This window comes from Pseudophryne corroboree, chromosome 1 (genome assembly GCF_028390025.1).
Source record: "Pseudophryne corroboree isolate aPseCor3 chromosome 1, aPseCor3.hap2, whole genome shotgun sequence".
Classification (NCBI taxonomy): domain Eukaryota; kingdom Metazoa; phylum Chordata; class Amphibia; order Anura; family Myobatrachidae; genus Pseudophryne; species Pseudophryne corroboree.
Window position 1 is genome coordinate 455,339,852 of NC_086444.1, and position 20,164 is coordinate 455,360,015.

The window sequence follows — 20,164 nt, forward strand, 5'->3', positions numbered from 1 at the left end:
TACGGTTGTCCTTTTTACAATCATCTTTATTTGAACCTCTGGAATAGGTGGAGCTTAAGTTTCTTACATGGAAGGTAGTTTTACTTCTGGCCCTGGCTTCGGCTCGGAGGGTTCCTAAATTGGCAGCTCTTTCCTGTTGTCAGCCATATGTAATATTTCATGAAGACAGAGCGGAACTCCGCACCCATAGGTCTTTCTTACCTAAGGTTATTTCAGCATTTCACATTAACCAGCCTGTTGTGGTCCCGGTCCTCTCAGGTGATTCTCCTTCTTTGAAGTCACTGGGTGTTGTTCGGGCTTTGCGTATTTATGTAGAGAGAACAGCAGACTTGCGCAAGACTAATGCTCTTTTTGTTCTGTATGATGCTGCCAAGCCGGGATGGCCAGGCTCAAAACAGGCTTTGGCTCGTTGGATCAAATTTACCATTAGACAGGCTTATCTCGCAGCCTCTCTTCCGCCACCAAGTTCGGTGTCGGCTCATTCCACGCGGTCGTTGGGTTCTTCTTGGGCGGCTGCTAGGGGGATTTCTTTGACACAGTAGTGTAGAGCGGCAACTTGGTCAGGGAAAAATACCTTTGTCAAATTTGATACATTTGCTACTTCAGCTTCTCAGTTTGATCGAGCTGTCTCACCCGAAATGGGAGCTCTGGGACGTCCCCACCATAAAGACCTTCCAGTGTCCCCTAGTGGATGAAGGAGAAAACGGGAGTTTGGTACTTACCGGTAAATCCATTTCTCCGATTCCACAGGGGAAACTGAGAGCCCTCCCAGCGCTGAGCGTTTTTGTTATTTTCCTTTTATCAGGTTATGCAGTTTTCCATTGATATATGGTTACTTACCTGTTGGGTTGACTGGTGACATTTACTGTTTGTTACTGTTGTTTATTCTATTGTATTACTAGTTTTTCTATTTCCTCTGTCGAGTGTTTCGAGCAGTCTCCTCTAAGGATCCATTTTCAAACTGGTCTATAGAAGGGAGGAGCCAGTCACAATTTTCAAGAAGTTAAAGTGCTGGGTGCCATCTATACCCCACCTTCCAGTGTCCCCTGTGGAATTGGAGAAATGGATTTACTGGTACGTACCAAAATTCAGTTTTTGACTGTAGGTCAATGGCTGTTGGGATTATAACAGTCGGTATTGTGTCAGTCAGTATATCATACTGAACCCCAATGCTGCCTCCATGCCATCTTCCCAAAATAACTATATACACTGAGTGGCCAAATTATTATGACCACTATGTGCAGATAATGCTGATGTAGGATGTCTGCCTTTCTATAGGAACGGAAAGGCAAAGATATGCAGACAATGAAATTATCACTCATGCAAATAGGAATTTAGGGGCTAATTCAATAAGGATAGCAAATTCTGCTAATCAGCAGAATTTGCTGTCATTTTGGTTGCATGCTGGGGGCCACACAGCATACTCACCGGCACCTCCCCCCCTTCAACAAGCAGAAATTGTAATCGCTTCGCAATTTCTGCTTTTCAGTAGAAACTAAAGATGACTCCTGCCGGCGCAGCGTAGCTGCGATCGCAGGAGTCCCGGCGTCATCTTACCTGTTGCGGTGGCTGCATGCTACATCACACAGCCGCCGCGACCACGACCCATTCGCACCGCCCACCGTTCAGTTCACCCCACCCCCGTAACACTCTGTCTCCTCCCTGGAAACAGAGCGTTGATGCCCCCCCGCGACCGCCTCTGCCTGATTGACAGGCAGAGGCGATCGCATTTTCTGCGGCCCTCCACAGAAAGTGCGGACGCATGCACATAACGGGCGCTGCACATGCGCTCGCAGGCCCACCGCAAAAATTCCGGTTGGCTTCGTATTTGCAATCCAACCTGAATTAGCCCCTTAATACCTACCGGTAATTACTTTACTGGTAGTCCGTATGGGATACTGGGATGTCTAGTATCATGGGGTATAGATGGAGTCCATTGGAGCCTGGCACTTTAAATTTCCTCAGAGTGTGCTGGGTCCTCCCCTCTACGCCCCTCCAGCAGACCCAGTCTAGGAAAACGGTACCCGAGGAGACGGACATACCTTGAGAGGAGGAAAAAAAGACCAGAAAGTAGTGAGAAACGAACCAGCACACAATACAACAAGAGGATAGTAACGCTAACCACAACTTGAAAATAGGGACAGCAACAGCAGACCCAAACAAGAACAAAACTTGCAGAAATAATGAAGCACAGAGGCGGGCGCCGAGTATCCCCTACAGACTACGAGAAAAGTTATTACCGGTAGGTATTAAATTCTTATTTTCTGTAACGTCCTAGGGGACACTGGGATGTCTAGTATTATGGGGAAGTCCCAAAGCTCCCAGACCAGGTGGGAGAGTGCTGAGACCCCTGCAAAACCGGATTGACCAAACAGAAGGTCCTCTATAGCCAAGGTGTCGAACCTGTAAAACTTAACAAACGTGTTCGAACCTGACCAAGTAGCAGCTCAGCAGAATTGTAAGGCCGAGACATCCCGGGCAGCTGCCCAGGAAGAACCCACAGACCGCGTGGAGTGGGCCCAAACAGACCTCGGCAGCTGCAGAATAGTAAGCCTGTTGGATTCTAAGCCTGATCCAACGTGTAATTTGAATACGAAGGACACCATTTAGTAAAGTCTGGGCTTCCGGGATAACAGCCAACTGTCCCTGGAAGAAGATAGACAAGGCCGAGATCTGAACCTTGATGGAGCCTAAGCGTAGGCCCATATCTACACCTGCCTGCAGGAAGAGTACGAAACTACCCAGATGAAAAGCCACAGTAAAGTACTGTCGACCCTCACACCAAGAGACATAGGGGGTAATTCAAAGTTGATCGCAGCAGCAAATTTGTCAGCAGTTGGGCAAAACTATGTGCACTGCAGGGGGGCAGATATAACATGTGCAGAGAGAGTTAGATTTGGGTGGTTTGTTCAAACTGAAATCGAAATTGCAGTGTAGAAATAAAGAAGCCAGTAATTACCCTGCACAGAAACAAAATAACCCACCCAAATATAACGCTCTCTGCAAATGTTATATCTGCCACACCTGCAGTGCACATGGTTTTGCCCAAATGCTAACAAATTTACTGCTGCGATCAACTCTGAATTACCCCCATACTTCTTCTATATGCGATGGTAATGTTTTGACGTGACCATCTTCCTAGCTTAGGCCATAGTCGAGATAACCTTGCCGGTAAGACCTTTCCTGGCTAAAATCTCCCTTTCAACTTCCATGCTGTCAAGCGTAGCCGCGGTAAGTCTGGATAGACGAACGGCCCTAGCAGAAGAAGATCATCTTGAAGTGGCAGAGGCCAGGGCTCTTCGAGGACATGGTTAGGAGGTCCACATACCAGGCTCTGTGAGGCCAATCTGGAGCAATCGCAATTGCCTGAACGCTTTCCCTTTTTAGGCTTTTCAGAACTGGAGAAATGAGAGGAATTGGAGGGAACAGGTAGACCAACCAGTAAACCCACGGCGGCGTCGGAGCATCCACCGATGCGGCCAGAGGATCCCTCGTCCTGGAACAATAAAGCAGCAGCTTCTTGTTGAGCCGAGAAGCCATCATGTCGATCTGTGGGCATCCCCACCGATGAATCAACAGCTGAAACACCTGCAGGTGAAGGCCCTATTCTCCCGGGGCAGATCTTGTCTGCTTAGGAAATCTTACCAGTTGTCCACTCCCGGAATGAATATGGCTGATATAGCTTTGGCATTGCGTTCCGCCCATAGGAATATCTTGGACACCTCTTGCATTGCGGCCCTTCTTTTTGTTCCTCCCTGTCTGTTTATGTACGCCACAGCCATGGCATTGTCCAACTGGACCTGTATGGCCTGATGTTGAAGGAGAGAAGAGGCCTGTAGAAGGGCATTGTAAATTGCTCTGAGCTCCAGAATATTTATTGGAAGGGAAGCCTCCTGAGGCGACCACCATCCTTGAAACTGGGCTCCCTGGGTCACCGCACCCCAGCCGCGGTAGCTCGCATCCGTAGTCAACAGAATCCAAGCTTGAACTCCGAAGTGTTGACCCTCCACTAGGTGGGAGATCTGCAACCACCACAACAGGGAAATCCTTTATTTTGGTGAAAGGAGTATCCTCTGGTGCATGTGCAGGTGTGACCCTGACCACTTGTCCAGTAGATCCAGCTGGAACGGATGAGCATAGAATCTTCCATATTGAATTGCCTCGTATGAGGCTACCACCTTTCCCAGGAGGCATATGCAAAGATGCACCGAGATCCTGGTCAGTTTCAGAACGGAGCGAACCATTGTCCATGCCTTGTCCATGCCTTGTCCATAGGAAGGACCACTTTCTGAGACACCGTGTCCAGTATCATCTCCAGGAACTGAAGCCACTGCGAAGGTTCCAGTTGGGATTTCTGTAGATTGAAAATCCACCCGTGATTCCTGAGCAGCTGCGTAGTCAGGTCGATGCTTTCCAACAAAAGTGGTCTAGACACTACCTTTATGAGGAGATCGTCCAACTTTGGAACGATGTTCACTCCCATCACACGGAGCTGGAGCATCATCTCCGCCATCACCTTCGTGAACACCCTTGGTGCCATGGAGAGACCAAAGGGTAGGCCTGGAACTGGAAGTGATCTTCCTTTAGTGCAAACCTGAGGTAAGCCTGATGAGGCGGCCATATCGGGATGTTGAAGGTACGCATCCTTGATATCTAGGGATACCAGGAACTCCCCTTCTTCCAGGCCAGCAACCACTGCTCTTAGAGACTCCAGCTTGAATTTGAACACCCATAAGTACGGGTTCAGAGATTTGAGGTTCAAGATGGGCCGAACCGAACTGTCCGGTTTCAGGACCATGAACAGGCTGGAATAAAAGCCTTTGTTTTGGAGTAGAGGTGGAACTGGAACAATGACCTGCATGTGCTGCAAGTTTTGAATGGCTTCTTGCAAGGTAGCCCTTGTTACTGGTGAAACTGGCAAGCTTGACTTGAAGAATCTGCGAAGTGGGAGCGCTTGAAACTTCAACCAGTAGCCCTGGGAGATTAGGTCTCGTTCCCAACGGTCCCGGCAGGATTTTGCCCAAACGTGACTGAAAAATTTTAGGCGCACACCCACCTGTACGTCTTCCCAAAGCTGGAGCCAACCGTCAGGCGGATGGCTTGGAAGAGGCAGAGCCTGAGCACTGCTCCAGGGAACCAGCAGTCGCTGGTCTGCATGGTATACCTCTGTTTCCTCTAGCGGTGTTAGAAACACCCCTGGGCCTTGCCCCTAAACCTGGCCACCCGAAAGGACTGCAGAGATGGGCCGGGGTAGCTGGAGGTGCCGCCGACGGCAGATAGGTGGACTTACCGGCCATTGCTTGTGAAATCCACTTGTTTTAGTTCTTTACCAAATAGAGCCTCCCCCGTAAAGGGAAGATTCTCAACACCCCTTTTGGAATCAGCATCCTTTGACCACTGCCGCAGCCATAAGGCCCTGTGTGCCGACACGGCCATAGCCGTAGAGCGTGCATTTATCAGGCCAATCTTCTCACTCATGAAATTAGCAGAATTTTGAACATGCTGCAGGAGCGTGATAAACTGATCTGGAGGCATAGGGGTAAATTTACTAAAATGGGAGTTCTGTTTAAGTTGGGATGTTGCCCATGGCAACCAATCAGATTCCAGGTATTTTCTTCTAGAAGGTGCTAGATAAATGAGAAGTAGAAGCTGATTGGTTGCTATGGGCAACATCCCATCTTAAATAGAACTCCATCTTAGTAAATGTACCCCATGGTGTCAAAAACCTCAATTATATTACCCGTTCATTTAACAGTGGCTCGTGTAATCCAACCACAAGCAATTGTGGGTCTTTGAGCAACTCCCACTGCTGTGTAAATGGATTTGAACGTAGTTTCAATCTTACTATCAGCAGGGTCATTTAAAGAGATAGCTCCGGGTACTGGCAGCACAAGTTTACGCGACAGCCTGGACACAGAAGTATTCACTGTAGGAGGATTTTCCCATACGTTTCCTATCCTCAGGGGGAAAAGGAAATGATGTCAGTAACCGCTTATGTATCTGAAATTTCTTAATCAACCTCCACCTCCCCCTCCTTCAGGTCTGGCATATAGTCCTCTGAATCAGACTGGAGAACATGGGGCAGTGTGCGTTTTTGTGAAATAAGCAGAGGAGGCTGAGAAGCTGGCCTCTGGTCAGAATTTTGTAACAAAAAAATCAGCCATAGATTTAAAAAAAAAAAAAATCTTGCCTCTCCTGCCTGGCAGTAGCCAGTTCAGATGAGATGTCTGTAATCATCCCTTTAATTGAGTCCAGACACGCTGACTCCTGAGTGCTGCTTCCTTGTGAAGGGGGCTGCACTGTGCACACAACAGAGATCCCCCGGGGGAGGGGAAAACTTTGTGCTGCAGGACTGACATATTACTTTCTTGCTGACCTCCTGTACAGCAGAACACACACATGAACAGGTCAAAACACAGTAACCCAGAGAGCCTGTTAGGATTGAGACAGAGAGGGAGAAACCAGCACACCTTGCCTGTACAGCTAAAGCAGTGCTTTGCCAGGCAGTAACTGGGAACCTTAGATAAGGTTAATCGCAACAGCAAATTTGTTAGCAGCTGGGCAAAACCATGGGGGTTATTCTGAGTTGATCGCAGCAGGAACTTTGTTAGCAGTTGGGCAAAACCATGTACACTGCAGGGGGGGGGGGGGGCAGATATAACATGTGCAGAGAGAGTTAGATTTGGATGTGGTGTGTTCAATCAGCAATCTAAATTGCAGTGTAAAAATAAAGCAGCCAGTATTTACCCTGCACAGAAACAAAAAAAAACATCCAAATCTAACTCTCTCTGCAAATGTTATAGCTGCCACACCTGCAATGCACATGGTTTTTTAATTACCCCCCCCTAGAGCATTATGTATATACAGTATAATGCTCCCCACCACAAAGCTCCTTGGTACCAAAGAAGTTGCTTCTGAGGGTCCCTAGGAGCAGCACTTCTCTGCAGCCAGCTTGGTTTGTGATGCAGGAGGAAATGGCACTCCGAGCCACTGGTCCCGCTCTCCGCGAAGCCCCGCCCCATTAATGGTGCACGGTGTTCCCGCATTATGTATACTGGTAGGGTTACAATTATACATAGAAAATGGGGTTGAAAAAAACCCTTTTCAGCGTCAGTTTGTGGGCTTATACAGAGGGACAACAGCAGTCCTCTGAGCTGTGTGCCCACCACCCTAATGCCGCCAGCGGACCCCGGTTCTGTACTCACCACCAGCACGTCTTCATCTCAGCAATTAGGGGTGGCGGCATGCTGTGGGGGAGAGCGCACACCGCTGTGGGCGAGCAAAGCAACTCCCCTTCAGTCAGCGGGTATCTGGACTATTAACCCTTGTAAGAGGTTGGTACCGGTCCTCGACCTAAGTCCCACGATGGAGGCAGACTGGCGCCAACTAGTCCTACCTGAAAACAACAAACTAAAATACATTTGAAGGAAAACCTCTCTGGAGCTCCAGAGAATGCACCCGGCTCCTTGAGCAAATGTTTCTAAACTGGGTCTGGGGGGGGGCATAGAGGGGAGGAGCCAGCACACTCTGAAGAAAAACAAAGTGCCAGGCTCCAATGGACCCCATCTATACCCCATACTAGACATCCCAGTATCCCTTAGGATGTTAGAGAAATAATGGGTAAACTACACAATTTGATACTTGGAAGGTGGAATGATTGTAGACACTCACAGCTACGGTACGAGCATTATCAATTTAGGGATCCGGTCAGCATATCGGCGTTCAGGATGATGGCAGTCGGAATCTTGACACTGGTCAGAAGACTGACATAGATCACAATGCTGGTACCAGAATCTAGAATGCCGGCATCCCGAACGTAAGTATGCCAGGGAAGGTTAGGGTCATGCTGTTGGGAGGGGGTTAGGGTCAGGCCGCGGGGAGGGAGGGTTAGGGTGGGAGACGGGGAGGATTAAACTACTTACCTACCAGGTGTCTGTATTTTGTGCATCAGAATGCCGTAGTCGGTATTCTGACCTCCGGCATTCCAAGCACCGGGATCCAGGTACCATCCCATCAAAACAAATTGATTGGTAAATTGTTTGAGTGCAGCACTTTGTTAAAGTGTACACAGTGGCCCTGCAGACAGAAAACTGGTTCTGAGAGCAAGACCTATAGTCATAAACGGCTACTGGATGCTTCAGCGGAACAGAGAGTGGGCAGATTTGTTCAGTAACAGACGGACAACAGTACATCAAATAATAATATTTGATAATCTTCAACTAACAGTATGTTGCATTCGAAACAATACACCACTGCAGCAATTTTACTAGTACTATTATTCCACATTCAAAGTACGGATGGTGTAATGGTTAGCATTAATGCCTCACAGCACTGAGATAATGGGTTTGAATCCCACCATGGCCCTAACTGTGTGAAGTTTGTATATTCTTCCCGTACTTACGTGGGTTCCGTCAGGATACTTCAGTTTCCTCCCACAATCCAAAAATTGGTGATCATAATAATTTCGTCACTCTGCAATAAGTAACGGGGATCTGTCTCATCTACATCATGTGATGCCAGGTGCAAATAAAAATTTGTAAAAAAAAAAAAAAAAAAAGTGTATAATTGCGTATACACAGTGGGAGCAGTGATCTTTGTGGGCTTTTCATCACAGCAATGCTCCCTCTCAATTGACAAGGAACTACTGACTGGTTGTGCCCAATAATGTCACTGGTTCCCTATGTAGCAGTGATTCAGCACACAAATGCCAGCCAGTGGGTGTGTCAATCCTTTTTAACCTTTGCTGTTCATCTGTGATCAGATGCAACCTTAATGTTTCAGATCAATAAACATATTCAGAATGACAGTGCTGCAGATGAGTTTATGGGGTCATGTATCCTTTCAATTCATAATGTATGCTTTTAATTGAACAGATGGCTTTACAATAATTTTATTAAAAGTTCTGTCCTTTAGGGCAGTGGTTCCCAAACTCTGTCCTCGAGTACCCCCCCCCCCAACAGTTCATGTTTCCAGGTCTTCTCACAGGATTGCAAGTTAAATAATTAGCTCCATCTGTGGGTCGTTTCAAATGTGTCAGTGAGTAATGAATAACCCTGTTCAACTGCTAGGTGACATGGAAAACATGACCTGTTGTGGGTACTTTGGATCCACTGCTTTAGGGGAATATTTAATAACAAATGATATTCTTGTTACCAGTCATTACTAATCTTAAATGGTGCTCCAACCAATCAGATCCTGTCATGGGTTTGAAAAATGACAGTCAGGAGCGAATTGGTTGGAGCACCATGTAAGATTAGAAATGAGTGATAACAAGAATATCATTCATTATTAATATACCCCTTCGTATGCTTTTCCCGCTAATCAGTTTGCCATTATCACTTGAAAGTGTCTCATTAATAAACCAAAACATAGCTTGAGATTTCCAGTTGAGACCAAAAAATATTTTAACTCTAATCTTTCTCTCTCCTTCTAGTATTCTCTTTTCACAGCAGTACATAAGCATTATTCAGCTGAGGAGTGGAAGCAGTTTGCTGCCAGCTATCCAGAATGTCTGGAGGTGAGTGATACAGTAGTCTTCTTTAATCATTTCTGTTACCTACATATGATTTTTCAAATGACGACTCCAGTAAACAAAGTTAAATACAGGTTGAGTATCTCTTATCCAAAATGCTTGGGACCAGAGGTATTTTGGATATGGGATTTTTCCGTAGTTTGGAATAATTGCATACCATAATGAGATATCATGGTGATGGGACCTAAATCTAAGCACAGAATGCATTTATGTTACATATACACCTTATACACACAGCCTGAAGGTCATTTTAGCCAATATTTTTAATAACTTTGTGTATTAAACATAGTTTGTGTACATTAAGCTATCAAAAACAAAGTTTTCACTATCTCACTCTCACTCAAAAAAGTCCGTATTTCGGAATATTCCGTATTTCGGAATATTTGGATATGGGATACTCAACCTGTACATAACATAAATACAGCAACCTGCATTCTGCCACCAACACTCGTCAATTGTCAGCTCTGAACTCTACACTCTGCATGTTCTGCAGAATGTAGCTGTGAGCTCCGGTACGGGGCAGTCTGATTTCCAGCATCTGGAGGAGGTCTTATCTGCAGTCCCTCAAGTTCGCTACATCTGCCTGGATGTGGCTAATGGATATTCAGAGCAGTTTGTCCAACATGTGAAAGATGTAAGAGCCAGGTTCCCTAAGCACACAATCATGGTAAGCATAATATACACACTCATACTACTGTCTCCTTACATGTTACACAGATTATTGTTACTTTTTCCAAATCAACTTGTATAATATATTTGTGTTTAGGCTGGAAATGTTGTAACTGGTGAAATGGTAGAAGAATTGATCCTCTCTGGTGCAGATATTATCAAGGTTGGAATAGGACCAGGTATTATTTCATTACTTTAATGGTGTTCACAAGAGTACCAGAGCAGCAAGACTGGTAAAACTTAAACTGTTTGCTGTTCTATGCAGAGCACATATGTAGTAACATATTAGAGCAAAAGATACTGTATGTACGAATAAATAAAGTTGACACTTCATCCATAGTATCCAATTATTGCTCTCTAGTATCAGGTCGACTAAAAGAACTTGTCCCACATGACCTACACGGTGTGGTATAGAAGATCTACAATAATTAGACAGTCATTAGATCAACCACATATGGTCAATAGGGTAAAAAGGTTGATACAAAACAGGTTGACATTGTTTGTGGTCACTGTTGTTAAAACATACAAAATGACACCCAATCAGTGTAAACGTGTACTCCACGCTTCGGGCAAGTTGGCTCGCTATGGTCGCCACAGGTTACTATTCCCAATCGTAATCCAAGCGAATGGTAAATCAACTCAAATAATAAGTGAAAAACCAAAAAAAACATCTTAAGTACGGTCTACCTTTTACCTATCGCCTATCTACACATTGGAAACCGACCTCCAATGCAAACCATTACATAGCTAGGTTAGATACGTACATCCCAGCATCTGTAACATCCTAAGCGTGATGTACAAACAACAATTTTCTGGGAATGCCACAATGACGGAGATTGGACGGTCAGTCATTGTCCAACAGCACAATTTGCCCTTCACAGTTTCTGCCTCTTTGAGACTCCGGCAAAGTGCAATGATCGCTGTGTGTAAACTTACACTTTAGGTTGTGTGTTTCTGCTTACATCACCTGCTGAACTTTCCAACAGAGCATGTCATCATTCTGCTCCACTTCTCACTTTATTAGGATTTTTTTCTATTAACCTTATTCACACTCTTTTGCAATTATTCTAACTCAGGTTCTGTTTGTACCACCCGCAAGAAGACAGGCGTCGGCTATCCGCAGTTAAGTGCTGTCATTGAGTGTGCGGATGCAGCACACGGACTGAATGGTCATATTATATCAGTAAGTATTACCACATATTTGACTTTGGATTTGTTACACTAATAAACAATAAGTAGCCTTACATTTTTGCAAGAGACAGAACGTCTCCTTATTCTAAATGATGCCCTTTCGCTTACTATATCTAAAAATAATTTCCCCATGAAACAAAGACCATCTTCCTACCACTATGCACATTTGCCTCCTAATGGTGTCAATCGATGTTTGACAAACATCAATGGGCAGGACCAATTCCAACCGTTGATTGTTGCAAAGCAATGTTGTGCTGATCTATGATTTTCAGTATGTGTAGCAGAGAGAATTGGTGTAAGATTCTCCACTGTGATTGGTTCCTGAACCCATGACATACTGTATGCAGTATACGGGCAGGGCATTAATAATCAATGTTCAAAAACAGGTTCTCAACCACAAACACAGAGAAATCATATTAAAAACATTTGATGTTTTCTCACTGGTGGTAGGTAACAATGGCCTCTTGAATGGACAACCCTATTGCCTCTACACAGGCATGCAAAGGCAGTAAGTTCAGCCTTCCTGCTGCAAGGCATGATACTGTAATATAAAATCTTTACGATCACTAATCTATGTTAAACTCCTAAAACTGTGATGCATGTGGTCACAGTGAAATAATTGCCTTCAATGTTAACAGTGTATACATATTTTAGAACTTAAGAACTTCTGACAAAATTTTTAATAGCATCATATTTTCTGTGGTTCACAGGATGGGGGTTGCACATGTCCAGGTGATGTGGCCAAAGCTTTTGGTGAGTTTCCATACTAAATGAAATAGAGACACATGTCTTGCTCATACAGCTTATATAAATGACAATGGCGGTGTTGACAATAGCTGGTAGCAAAGTTTCACCCACTTTTGTTTTACTGGACTGCTTAAGTGTGCCAGGTTTGCACGAGTCTAGCACCAGTTGAGGTGTCGAGATTTGTGCTACAATGATTTCAAATAAAAGAGAAAAAAAAAAAGAAATAATAAAAATAGGATTTTGAATTACCTACCGGTAAATTCTTTTCTCGTAGTCCATAAGGGATATTGGGGAATCTAGGACGATGCGGTATAGACGGAGTCCAAAGGAGCCAGTGCACTTTAAATTTCTTCAACGGGGTGTGCTGGCTCCTCCCCTCTATGCCCCCTCCCACAAGCAGTTATAGGTAAAATAGTGCCCGAAGGAGAAGGACATATGAGAGAAGGAAATATGAGAACAAAGAGTGGTGAGATTTACATACCAGTACACCACTAACATATAACAACCAGCAACGGCTGGTGACAGCAACAGCTGAACAGGTAACCACATAACAAAAACCTGCAGAAAAGCCACAGTGAGCCAATACCCCTTATGGACTACGAGAAAAGGATTTACCGGTAGGTAATTAAAATCCTATTTTCTCTGACGTCCTAGTGGATGCTGGGAACTCCGAAAGGACCATGGGGAATAGCGGGCTCCGAAGGAGGCTGGGCACTCTAGAAAGATTTATGACTACCTGGTGTGCACTGGCTCCTCCCACTATGACCCTCCTCCAAGCCTTAGTTAGATTTTGTGCACGGCCGAGGTTGGATGCACACTAGGGGCTCTCCTGAGCTCTTAGAAAGAAAGATAGACTTAGGTTCTTTATTTTCAGTGAGACCTGCTGGCAACAGGCTCACTGCAGCGAGGGACTAAGGGGAGAAGAAGCGAACTCGCCTGCTTGCAGCCGGATTGGGCTTCTTAGGCTACTGGACACCATTAGCTCCAGAGGGATCGACCGCAGGCCCAGCCTTGATGTTCGGTCCCGGAGCCGCGCCGCCATCCCCCTTACAGAGCCAGAAGCAAGAAGATGGTCCGGAAAATCTGCGGCATGAAGACATCAGTCTTCACCAAGGTAGCGCACAGCACTGCAGCTGTGCGCCATTTCTCCTCTCACACACTTCACACTCCGGTCACTGAGGGTGCCGGGCGCTGGGGGGGGCGCCCTGAGGCAGCAATAAAAACACCTTGGCTGGCAAAAATACCTCAATATATAGCCCCAGGGGCTATATATGAGGTAAATACCCCTGCCAGATTCCATAAAAAAGCGGGAGAATAGGCCGCGGAAAAGGGGCGGAGCTATCTCCCTCAGCACACTGGCGCCATTTTTCCCTCACAGCTCCGCTGGAAGGAAGCTCCCTAGCTCTCCCCTGCAGTCTACACTACAGAAAAGGGTTAAAAAAGAGAGGGGGGGGCACTAAATTTAGGCGCAGTATACATTATATAGAAACAGCAGCTATAGGGGACATAACTCAGTTAGTCCCTGCATTATATAGCGCTCTGGTGTGTGCTGGCATACTCTCACTCTGTCCCCCCAAAGGGCTTTTGTGGGTCCTGTCCTCGTTTAGAGCATTCCCTGTGTGTCTGCGGTGTGTCGGTACGGCTGTGTCGACATGTTGAATGAGGAGGCTTATATGGTGACGGAGCAGAGGCCGATATATGTGATGTCGCCCCCTGTGGGGCCGACGCCAGAGTGGATGGATAGGTGAAAGGTATTAACCGACAGTGTCAACTCCTTACATAAAAGGGTGGATGACGTAACAGCTGTGGGACAGCCGGCTTCTCAGCTCGCGCCTGCCCAGGCGTCTCAAAGGCCATCAGGGGCTCAAAAACGCCCGCTCTCTCAGATGGCAGACACAGATGTCGACAAGGAGTCTGACTCCAGTGTCGACAAGGTTGAGACATATACACAATCCACTAGGAACATCCGTGACTTGATCCCGGCAATAAGAAATGTGTTATACATTTCTGACATTAACCCAAGCACCTCTAAAAATGGGTTTTAGGTTAGGGAGAAAAAACAGGCAGTGTTTTGTTCCCCCATCAGATGAATAAATGAAGTGTGTAAAAAGCGTGGGTTCCCCCGTTAAGAAACTGGTAATTTCTAAAAAGTTACTGATGGCGTACCCTTTCTCGCCAGGAGGATAAGTTACGCTGGGAGATATCCCCTAGGGTGGATAAGGCGCTCACACGGTTGTCAAAAAAGGTGGCACTGCTGTTTTAGGAACGGCCACTCTGAAGGTACCTGTTGATAAAAAGCAGGAGGCTATCCTGAAGTCTGTATTTACACACTCAGGTACTAGACTGAGACCTGCAGATCGTGCTGCTGCAGCGTGGTCGGTGACCCTGTCAAGCATACTAGTTTGCTAATATGAGAACATATTAAAGACGTCGTCTTATATATGAGGGATGCACAGAGGGATATTTTGCCGGCTGGCATCCAAAATGAATGTAATGTCCATTCTGTCAGGAGGGTATTAGAGACCTGTCAATGGACAGGTGATGCTGACTTAAAAGGCGCATAGAGCCTTATAAGGGTGAGGAATTATTTGGGGATGGTCTCTGGGACCTCGTATCCACAGCAACTGCTGGGAAGAAATATTTTTACCTCAGGTTTCCTCACAGACTAAGAAAGCACTGTATTATCAGGTACAGTCCTTTCGGCTTCAGAAAAGCAAGCGGGTCAAATGGCGCTTCCTTTCTGTACAGAGACAAGGGAAGAGGGAAAAAGCTGCACCAGTCAGCCTGTTCCCAGAATCAAAATTCTTCCCCCGCTTCCTGTGAGTCCACAGCATGACGCGGGGGCTCCACATAAGCGGTATTCCCAGCAGGTAATACTCAAGGTGCCCCTACTTCAACAAGGACGGGGTTATTATTCCACACGGTTTGGGGTACCGAAACCGCATGGTTCGGTGTGACCCATTTTATATTTAAAATCCTTGAACACATACATAAAAAAATTCAAGTTCAAGATGGAATCGCTCAGGGCGGTTATTGCAAGCCTGGACGAGGGGGATTACATGGTATCCCGGGACATCAAGGATGCTTACCTGCTTGTCCCCATTTACCATCCTCGCCAGGAGTACCTCAGATTTGTGGTACAGGTTTGCCATTACCAAGGCCAGACACGGCCGTTTGGACTGTACATGGCACCGAGGGTGTTTACCAAGGTAATGGCCGAAATGATGATACTCCTTCAAAAAAAGGGAGTTTTAATTATCCCGTACTTGGACGATCTCCTAATAAAGGCACGGTCCAAGGAACAGTTGTTGGTGGGAGTAGCACTATCTCAGGAAGTGCTGCGCCAGCACGGCTGGATTCTGAATATCCCAAAGTCACAGCTGGTTCCGACTACACGTATACTGTTCCTGGGTATGATTCTGGACACAGTCCAGAAAAAAGTGTTTCTCCCGGAGGAAAAAGCCAGGGAGTTGTCTTCTCTAGTCAGAGACCTCCTGAAACCAAAACAGGTATCGGTGCATCACTGCACGCGGGTCCTGGGAAAGATGGTAGCTTCTTACGAGGCAATTCCATTCGGCAGGTTCCATGCCAGAATCTTTCAGTGGGACCTGTTGGACAAGTGGTCCGGATCGCATATTCAGATGCATCGTTTAATAACCCTGTCTCCAAGAACCAGGGTGTCTCTTCTGTGGTGGCTGCACAGTGCTCATCTTCTAGAGGGCCGCAGATTCGGCATACAGGACTGGGTCCTGGTGACCACGGATGCCAGCCTTCGAGGCTGGGGGGCAGTCACAAGGGGAAGAAACTTCCAAGGACTATAGTCAAGTCAGGAGACTTCCCTTCACATAAATATTCTGGAACTAAGGGCCATGTACAATGCCCTACGTCAAGCAAAATCCCTGCTCCTACACCAGCCGGTGCTGATCCAGTCAGACAACATCACGGCAGTCGCCCATGTGAATCGACAGGGCGACACAAGAAGCAGGATGGCAATGGCAGACGCCACAAGAATTCTCCGATGGGCGGAAAATCATCTACTAGCACTGTCAGCAGTGTTCATTCCGGGAGTGGACAACTGGGAAGCAGACTTTCTCAGCAGGCAAGACCTCCACCCGGGAGAGTGGGGACTTCATCTAGAAGTCTTCCAAATGATTGTAAATCAGTGGGATTGTCCACAGGTGGACATGATGGCGTCCCGCCTAAACAAAAAACTAGAGAGGTGTTGCGTCAGGTCAAGAGACCCTCAGGCGATAGCTGTGGACGCTCTAGTGACACCGTGGGTGTATCAGTCAGTTTATGTGTTCCCTCCTCTGCCTCTCATACCAAAGGTATTGAGAATAATAAGAAGGCGAGGAGTAAACACAATTCTCGGGGTTCCGGATTGGCCAAGACGAGCGTGGTACCCGGAACTTCAAGAGATGATCTCAGAGGACCCGTGGCCTCTGCCGCTCAGACAAGACCTGCTACAGCAAGGGCCCTGTCTGTTCCAAGACTTACCGCGGCTGCGTTTGATCGTTATCACCGCATATGGCGGAAATATGTTGCATGGTGTGAGGCCGAAAGGGCCCCAATAGAGGAATTTCAACTAGGTCGATTTCTGCATTTCCTGCAAGCAGGAGTGAATATGGGCCTAAAATTAGGTTCCATAAAGGTACAGATCTCGGCTCTGTCGATTTTCTTTCAAAAAGAACTAGCTTCAGTACCTGAAGTTCAGACATTTGTAAAAGGAGTGCTGCATATTCAGCCCCTATTTGTGCCTCCTGTGGCACCTTGGGATCTCAACGTGGTGTTGAGTTTTCCTAAAATCACATTGGTTTGAGCCACTAAAGACCGTGGATCTGAAATATCTCACGTGGAAAGTGGTCATGTTATTGGCCTTGGCTTCGGCCAGGCGAGTATCAGAATTGGCGGCTTTATCATGTAAAAGCCCTTATCTTATTTTCCATATGGATAGGGCAGATTTGAGGACTCGTCCCCAGTTTCTCCCTAAGGTGGTGTCAGCGTTTCACCTGAACCAGCCTATTGTGGTGCCTGCGGCTACTAAGGACTTGGAGGACTCCAAGTTGCTAGACGTTGTCAGGGCCCTGAAAATATATGTTTCCAGGACAGCGGGAGTCAGAAAATCTGACTCGCTGTTTATTTTATATGCACCCAACAAGCTGGGTGCTCCTGCTTCTAAGCAGACTGTTGCTCGTTGGATTTGTAGTACAATTCAGCTTGCACATTCTGTGGCAGGCCTGCCACAGCTAAAATCTGTCAATGCCCATTCCACAAGGAAGGTGGGCTCATTTTGGGCGGCTGCCCGAGGGGTCTCGGCTTTACAACTTTGCTGAGCTGCTACTTGGTCAGGGGCAAACACGTTTGCAAAATTCTACAAATTTGATACCCTGGCTAAGGAGGACCTGGAGTTCTCTCATTCGGTGCTGCAGAGTCATCCGCACTCTCCCGCCCGTTAGGGAGCTTTGGTATAATCCCCATGGTCCTTTCGGAGTTCCCAGCATCCACTAGGACGTCAGAGAAAATAAGATTTTACTCACCGGTAAATCTATTTCTCGTAGTCCGTAGTGGATGCTGGGCGCCCATCCCAAGTGCGGTTTATCTGCAATACTTGTACATAGTTATTGTTAACTAAATCGGGTTATTGTTGAGCCATCTGTTGAGAGGCTCAATTATATTTCATACTGTTAACTGGGTATAATATCACGAGTTATACGGTGTGATTGGTGTGGCTGGTATGAGTCTTACCCGGGATTCAAAATCCTTCCTTATTGTGAACGCTCGTCCGGGCACAGTGTCCTAACTGAGGCTTGGAGGAGGGTCATAGTGGGAGGAGCCAGTGCACACCAGGTAGTCATAAATCTTTCTAGAGTGCCCAGCCTCCTTCGGAGCCCGCTATTCCCCATGGTCCTTTCGGAGTTTCCAGCATCCACTACGGACTACGAGAAATAGATTTACCGGTGAGTAAAATCTTATTTTCTCTTACGTCCTAGAGGATGCTGGGGACTCCAAAAGGACCATGGGGTATAGACGGGATCCGCAGGAGCTTGGGCACACTAAAAAGACTTAAAATTGGGTGTGAACTGGCTCCTCCCTCTATGCCCCTCCTCCAGACCTCAGTTAGACTTTGTGCCCAGGAGTAACTGGATGCACACTAGGGGAGCTCTACCGAGTTTCTCTAGAAAAAGACTTTTGTTAGGTTTTTTATTTTCAGGGAGCCCTGCTGGCTACAGGCTCCCTGCAGCGTGGGAGTGAGGGGAGAGAAGCAGGACCTACTTCTGTGAGTTTCAAGGCTCTGCTTCACGGCTACTGGACACCATTAGCTCCAGAGGGTTCGATCACTTGGTGCGCCTAGCTGCTTGTTCCCGGAGCCACGCCATCACCCCCTCACAGAAGCCAGAAGGCAGAAGTCGGGTGAGTATGAGAAGATCAGAAGACTTCAGGACGGCAGAAGACTTCAGTGACGGAAGGTAAAGCACAGCGGTAACGCTGTGCTCCATGCTCCCACACATATATCACCAACGGTTGTCACTGGGTGCATGGCGCTGGGGGGGCGCCCTGGGAGGCATGTTACTGAAGTTTTGTAAGGGCGGCATATGATTGTGAGTGCCGAGGCACCTTTTACAGACCCCCGCCGGCATTTTACATGAGTTTGTATTTGGCGGGCCGAAGCCGCCGGGAAGGGGGCGGGGCTTTGGTCCGCGGCTTACACGCGCCATTTTCTCCCTGCACCAGACGGAGGGAGAGACGCTGCCGGGACCTCCACGCTGATTTAAAGTAAAGGGGGCATCTCCAGAGGGGAGCCGCAGTGGAGTACCAGTCTTTTTGATAATAAGGCAGCGCTTGGTACATATATTCGTGTACCAATATACAGGCGCTGGGGTGTGAGCTGGCATACTCCCTCTGTCTCCTCTTCTGGGCTGCATTGTGGGCCTGTCACCTTGCTGGGACGGTTCTGTGTGTGTTGTGTGTTGATACTACGTGTCGACATGTCGGAGCCTGAATGTTATTCACCAGAGGAGGTTATGGGAGGTGGGGATGCGGGGCTAGATGTAGCACTGTCGACGCAGCCGACTCCTGATTTACTAGCACTCCTTAATACAATAAATTCCAATGTAGCTTCTTTATCTAAGAGGTTAGATAAGTCTGAGTCACAGACGCAGGTGTGGAAAAAGTCCATGGAGGAGGCTTTATCTCAGGTACAGACCCCATCCGGGTCCCATAAGAGGCCTTTTACTCAGGTGAGGGATACGGATACAGACACGGGGGTAAATTTACTAAGATTCGTATTTTCCCGTTTCAGGTCAAAGTTCAATCACGAATGACATCGAAAGTGTAAAACTGCAACTTTTTGAATTGATTACGACTAATTTACTAAGCTGTCGTATTCGGGTTTTCTCTATCGTCCTAGTGGATGCTGGGGTTCCTGAAAGGACCATGGGGAATAGCGGCTCCGCAGGAGACAGGGCACAAAAAGTAAAGCTTTTTCCGATCAGGTGGTGTGCACTGGCTCCTCCCCCTATGACCCTCCTCCAGACTCCAGTTAGATTTTTGTGCCCGGCCGAGAAGGGTGCAATCTAGGTGGCTCTCCTAAAGAGCTGCTTAGAAAAAGTTTAGCTAGGTTTTTTATTTTACAGTGATTCCTGCTGGCAACAGGATCACTGCAGCGAGGGACTGAGGGGAGAAGGAGTCAACTCACCTGCGTGCAGGATGGATTGGCTTCTTGGCTACTGGACATCAAGCTCCAGAGGGACGATCACGGGTACAGCCTGGATGGTCACCGGAGCCACGCCGCCGGCCCCCTTGCAGATGCTGAAGACAGAAGAGGTCCAGAATCGGCGGCTGAAGACTCCTGCAGTCTTCAAAAGGTAGCGCACAGCACTGCAGCTGTGCGCCATTTTCCTCTCAGCACACTTCACACGGCAGTCACTGAGGGTGCAGGGCGCTGGGAGGGGGGCGCCCTGGGAGGCAAAATGATTACCTATAAAGGCTAAAAATACCTCACATATAGCCCTAGAGGCTATATGG

The 20,164-nt window shown here is 47.1% G+C and overlaps 1 protein-coding gene across 4 annotated transcripts in view; it reads left to right on the top strand.

Annotated features, from left to right (window-relative positions):
* The window catches only part of GMPR2 (guanosine monophosphate reductase 2), a 75,696-nt gene that overhangs the window by 31,056 nt on the left and 24,476 nt on the right, over nucleotides 1–20,164 (top strand). For all 4 annotated transcript variants that reach the window (XM_063913656.1, XM_063913657.1, XM_063913655.1 and 1 more), the window contains 5 exons: nucleotides 9,434–9,517; nucleotides 10,026–10,199; nucleotides 10,299–10,380; nucleotides 11,278–11,384; nucleotides 12,103–12,145. In XM_063913656.1, the coding sequence (XP_063769726.1) occupies nucleotides 9,434–9,517; nucleotides 10,026–10,199; nucleotides 10,299–10,380; nucleotides 11,278–11,384; nucleotides 12,103–12,145 (490 nt within the window). The remainder of the gene's footprint in view (nucleotides 1–9,433; nucleotides 9,518–10,025; nucleotides 10,200–10,298; nucleotides 10,381–11,277; nucleotides 11,385–12,102; nucleotides 12,146–20,164) is intronic.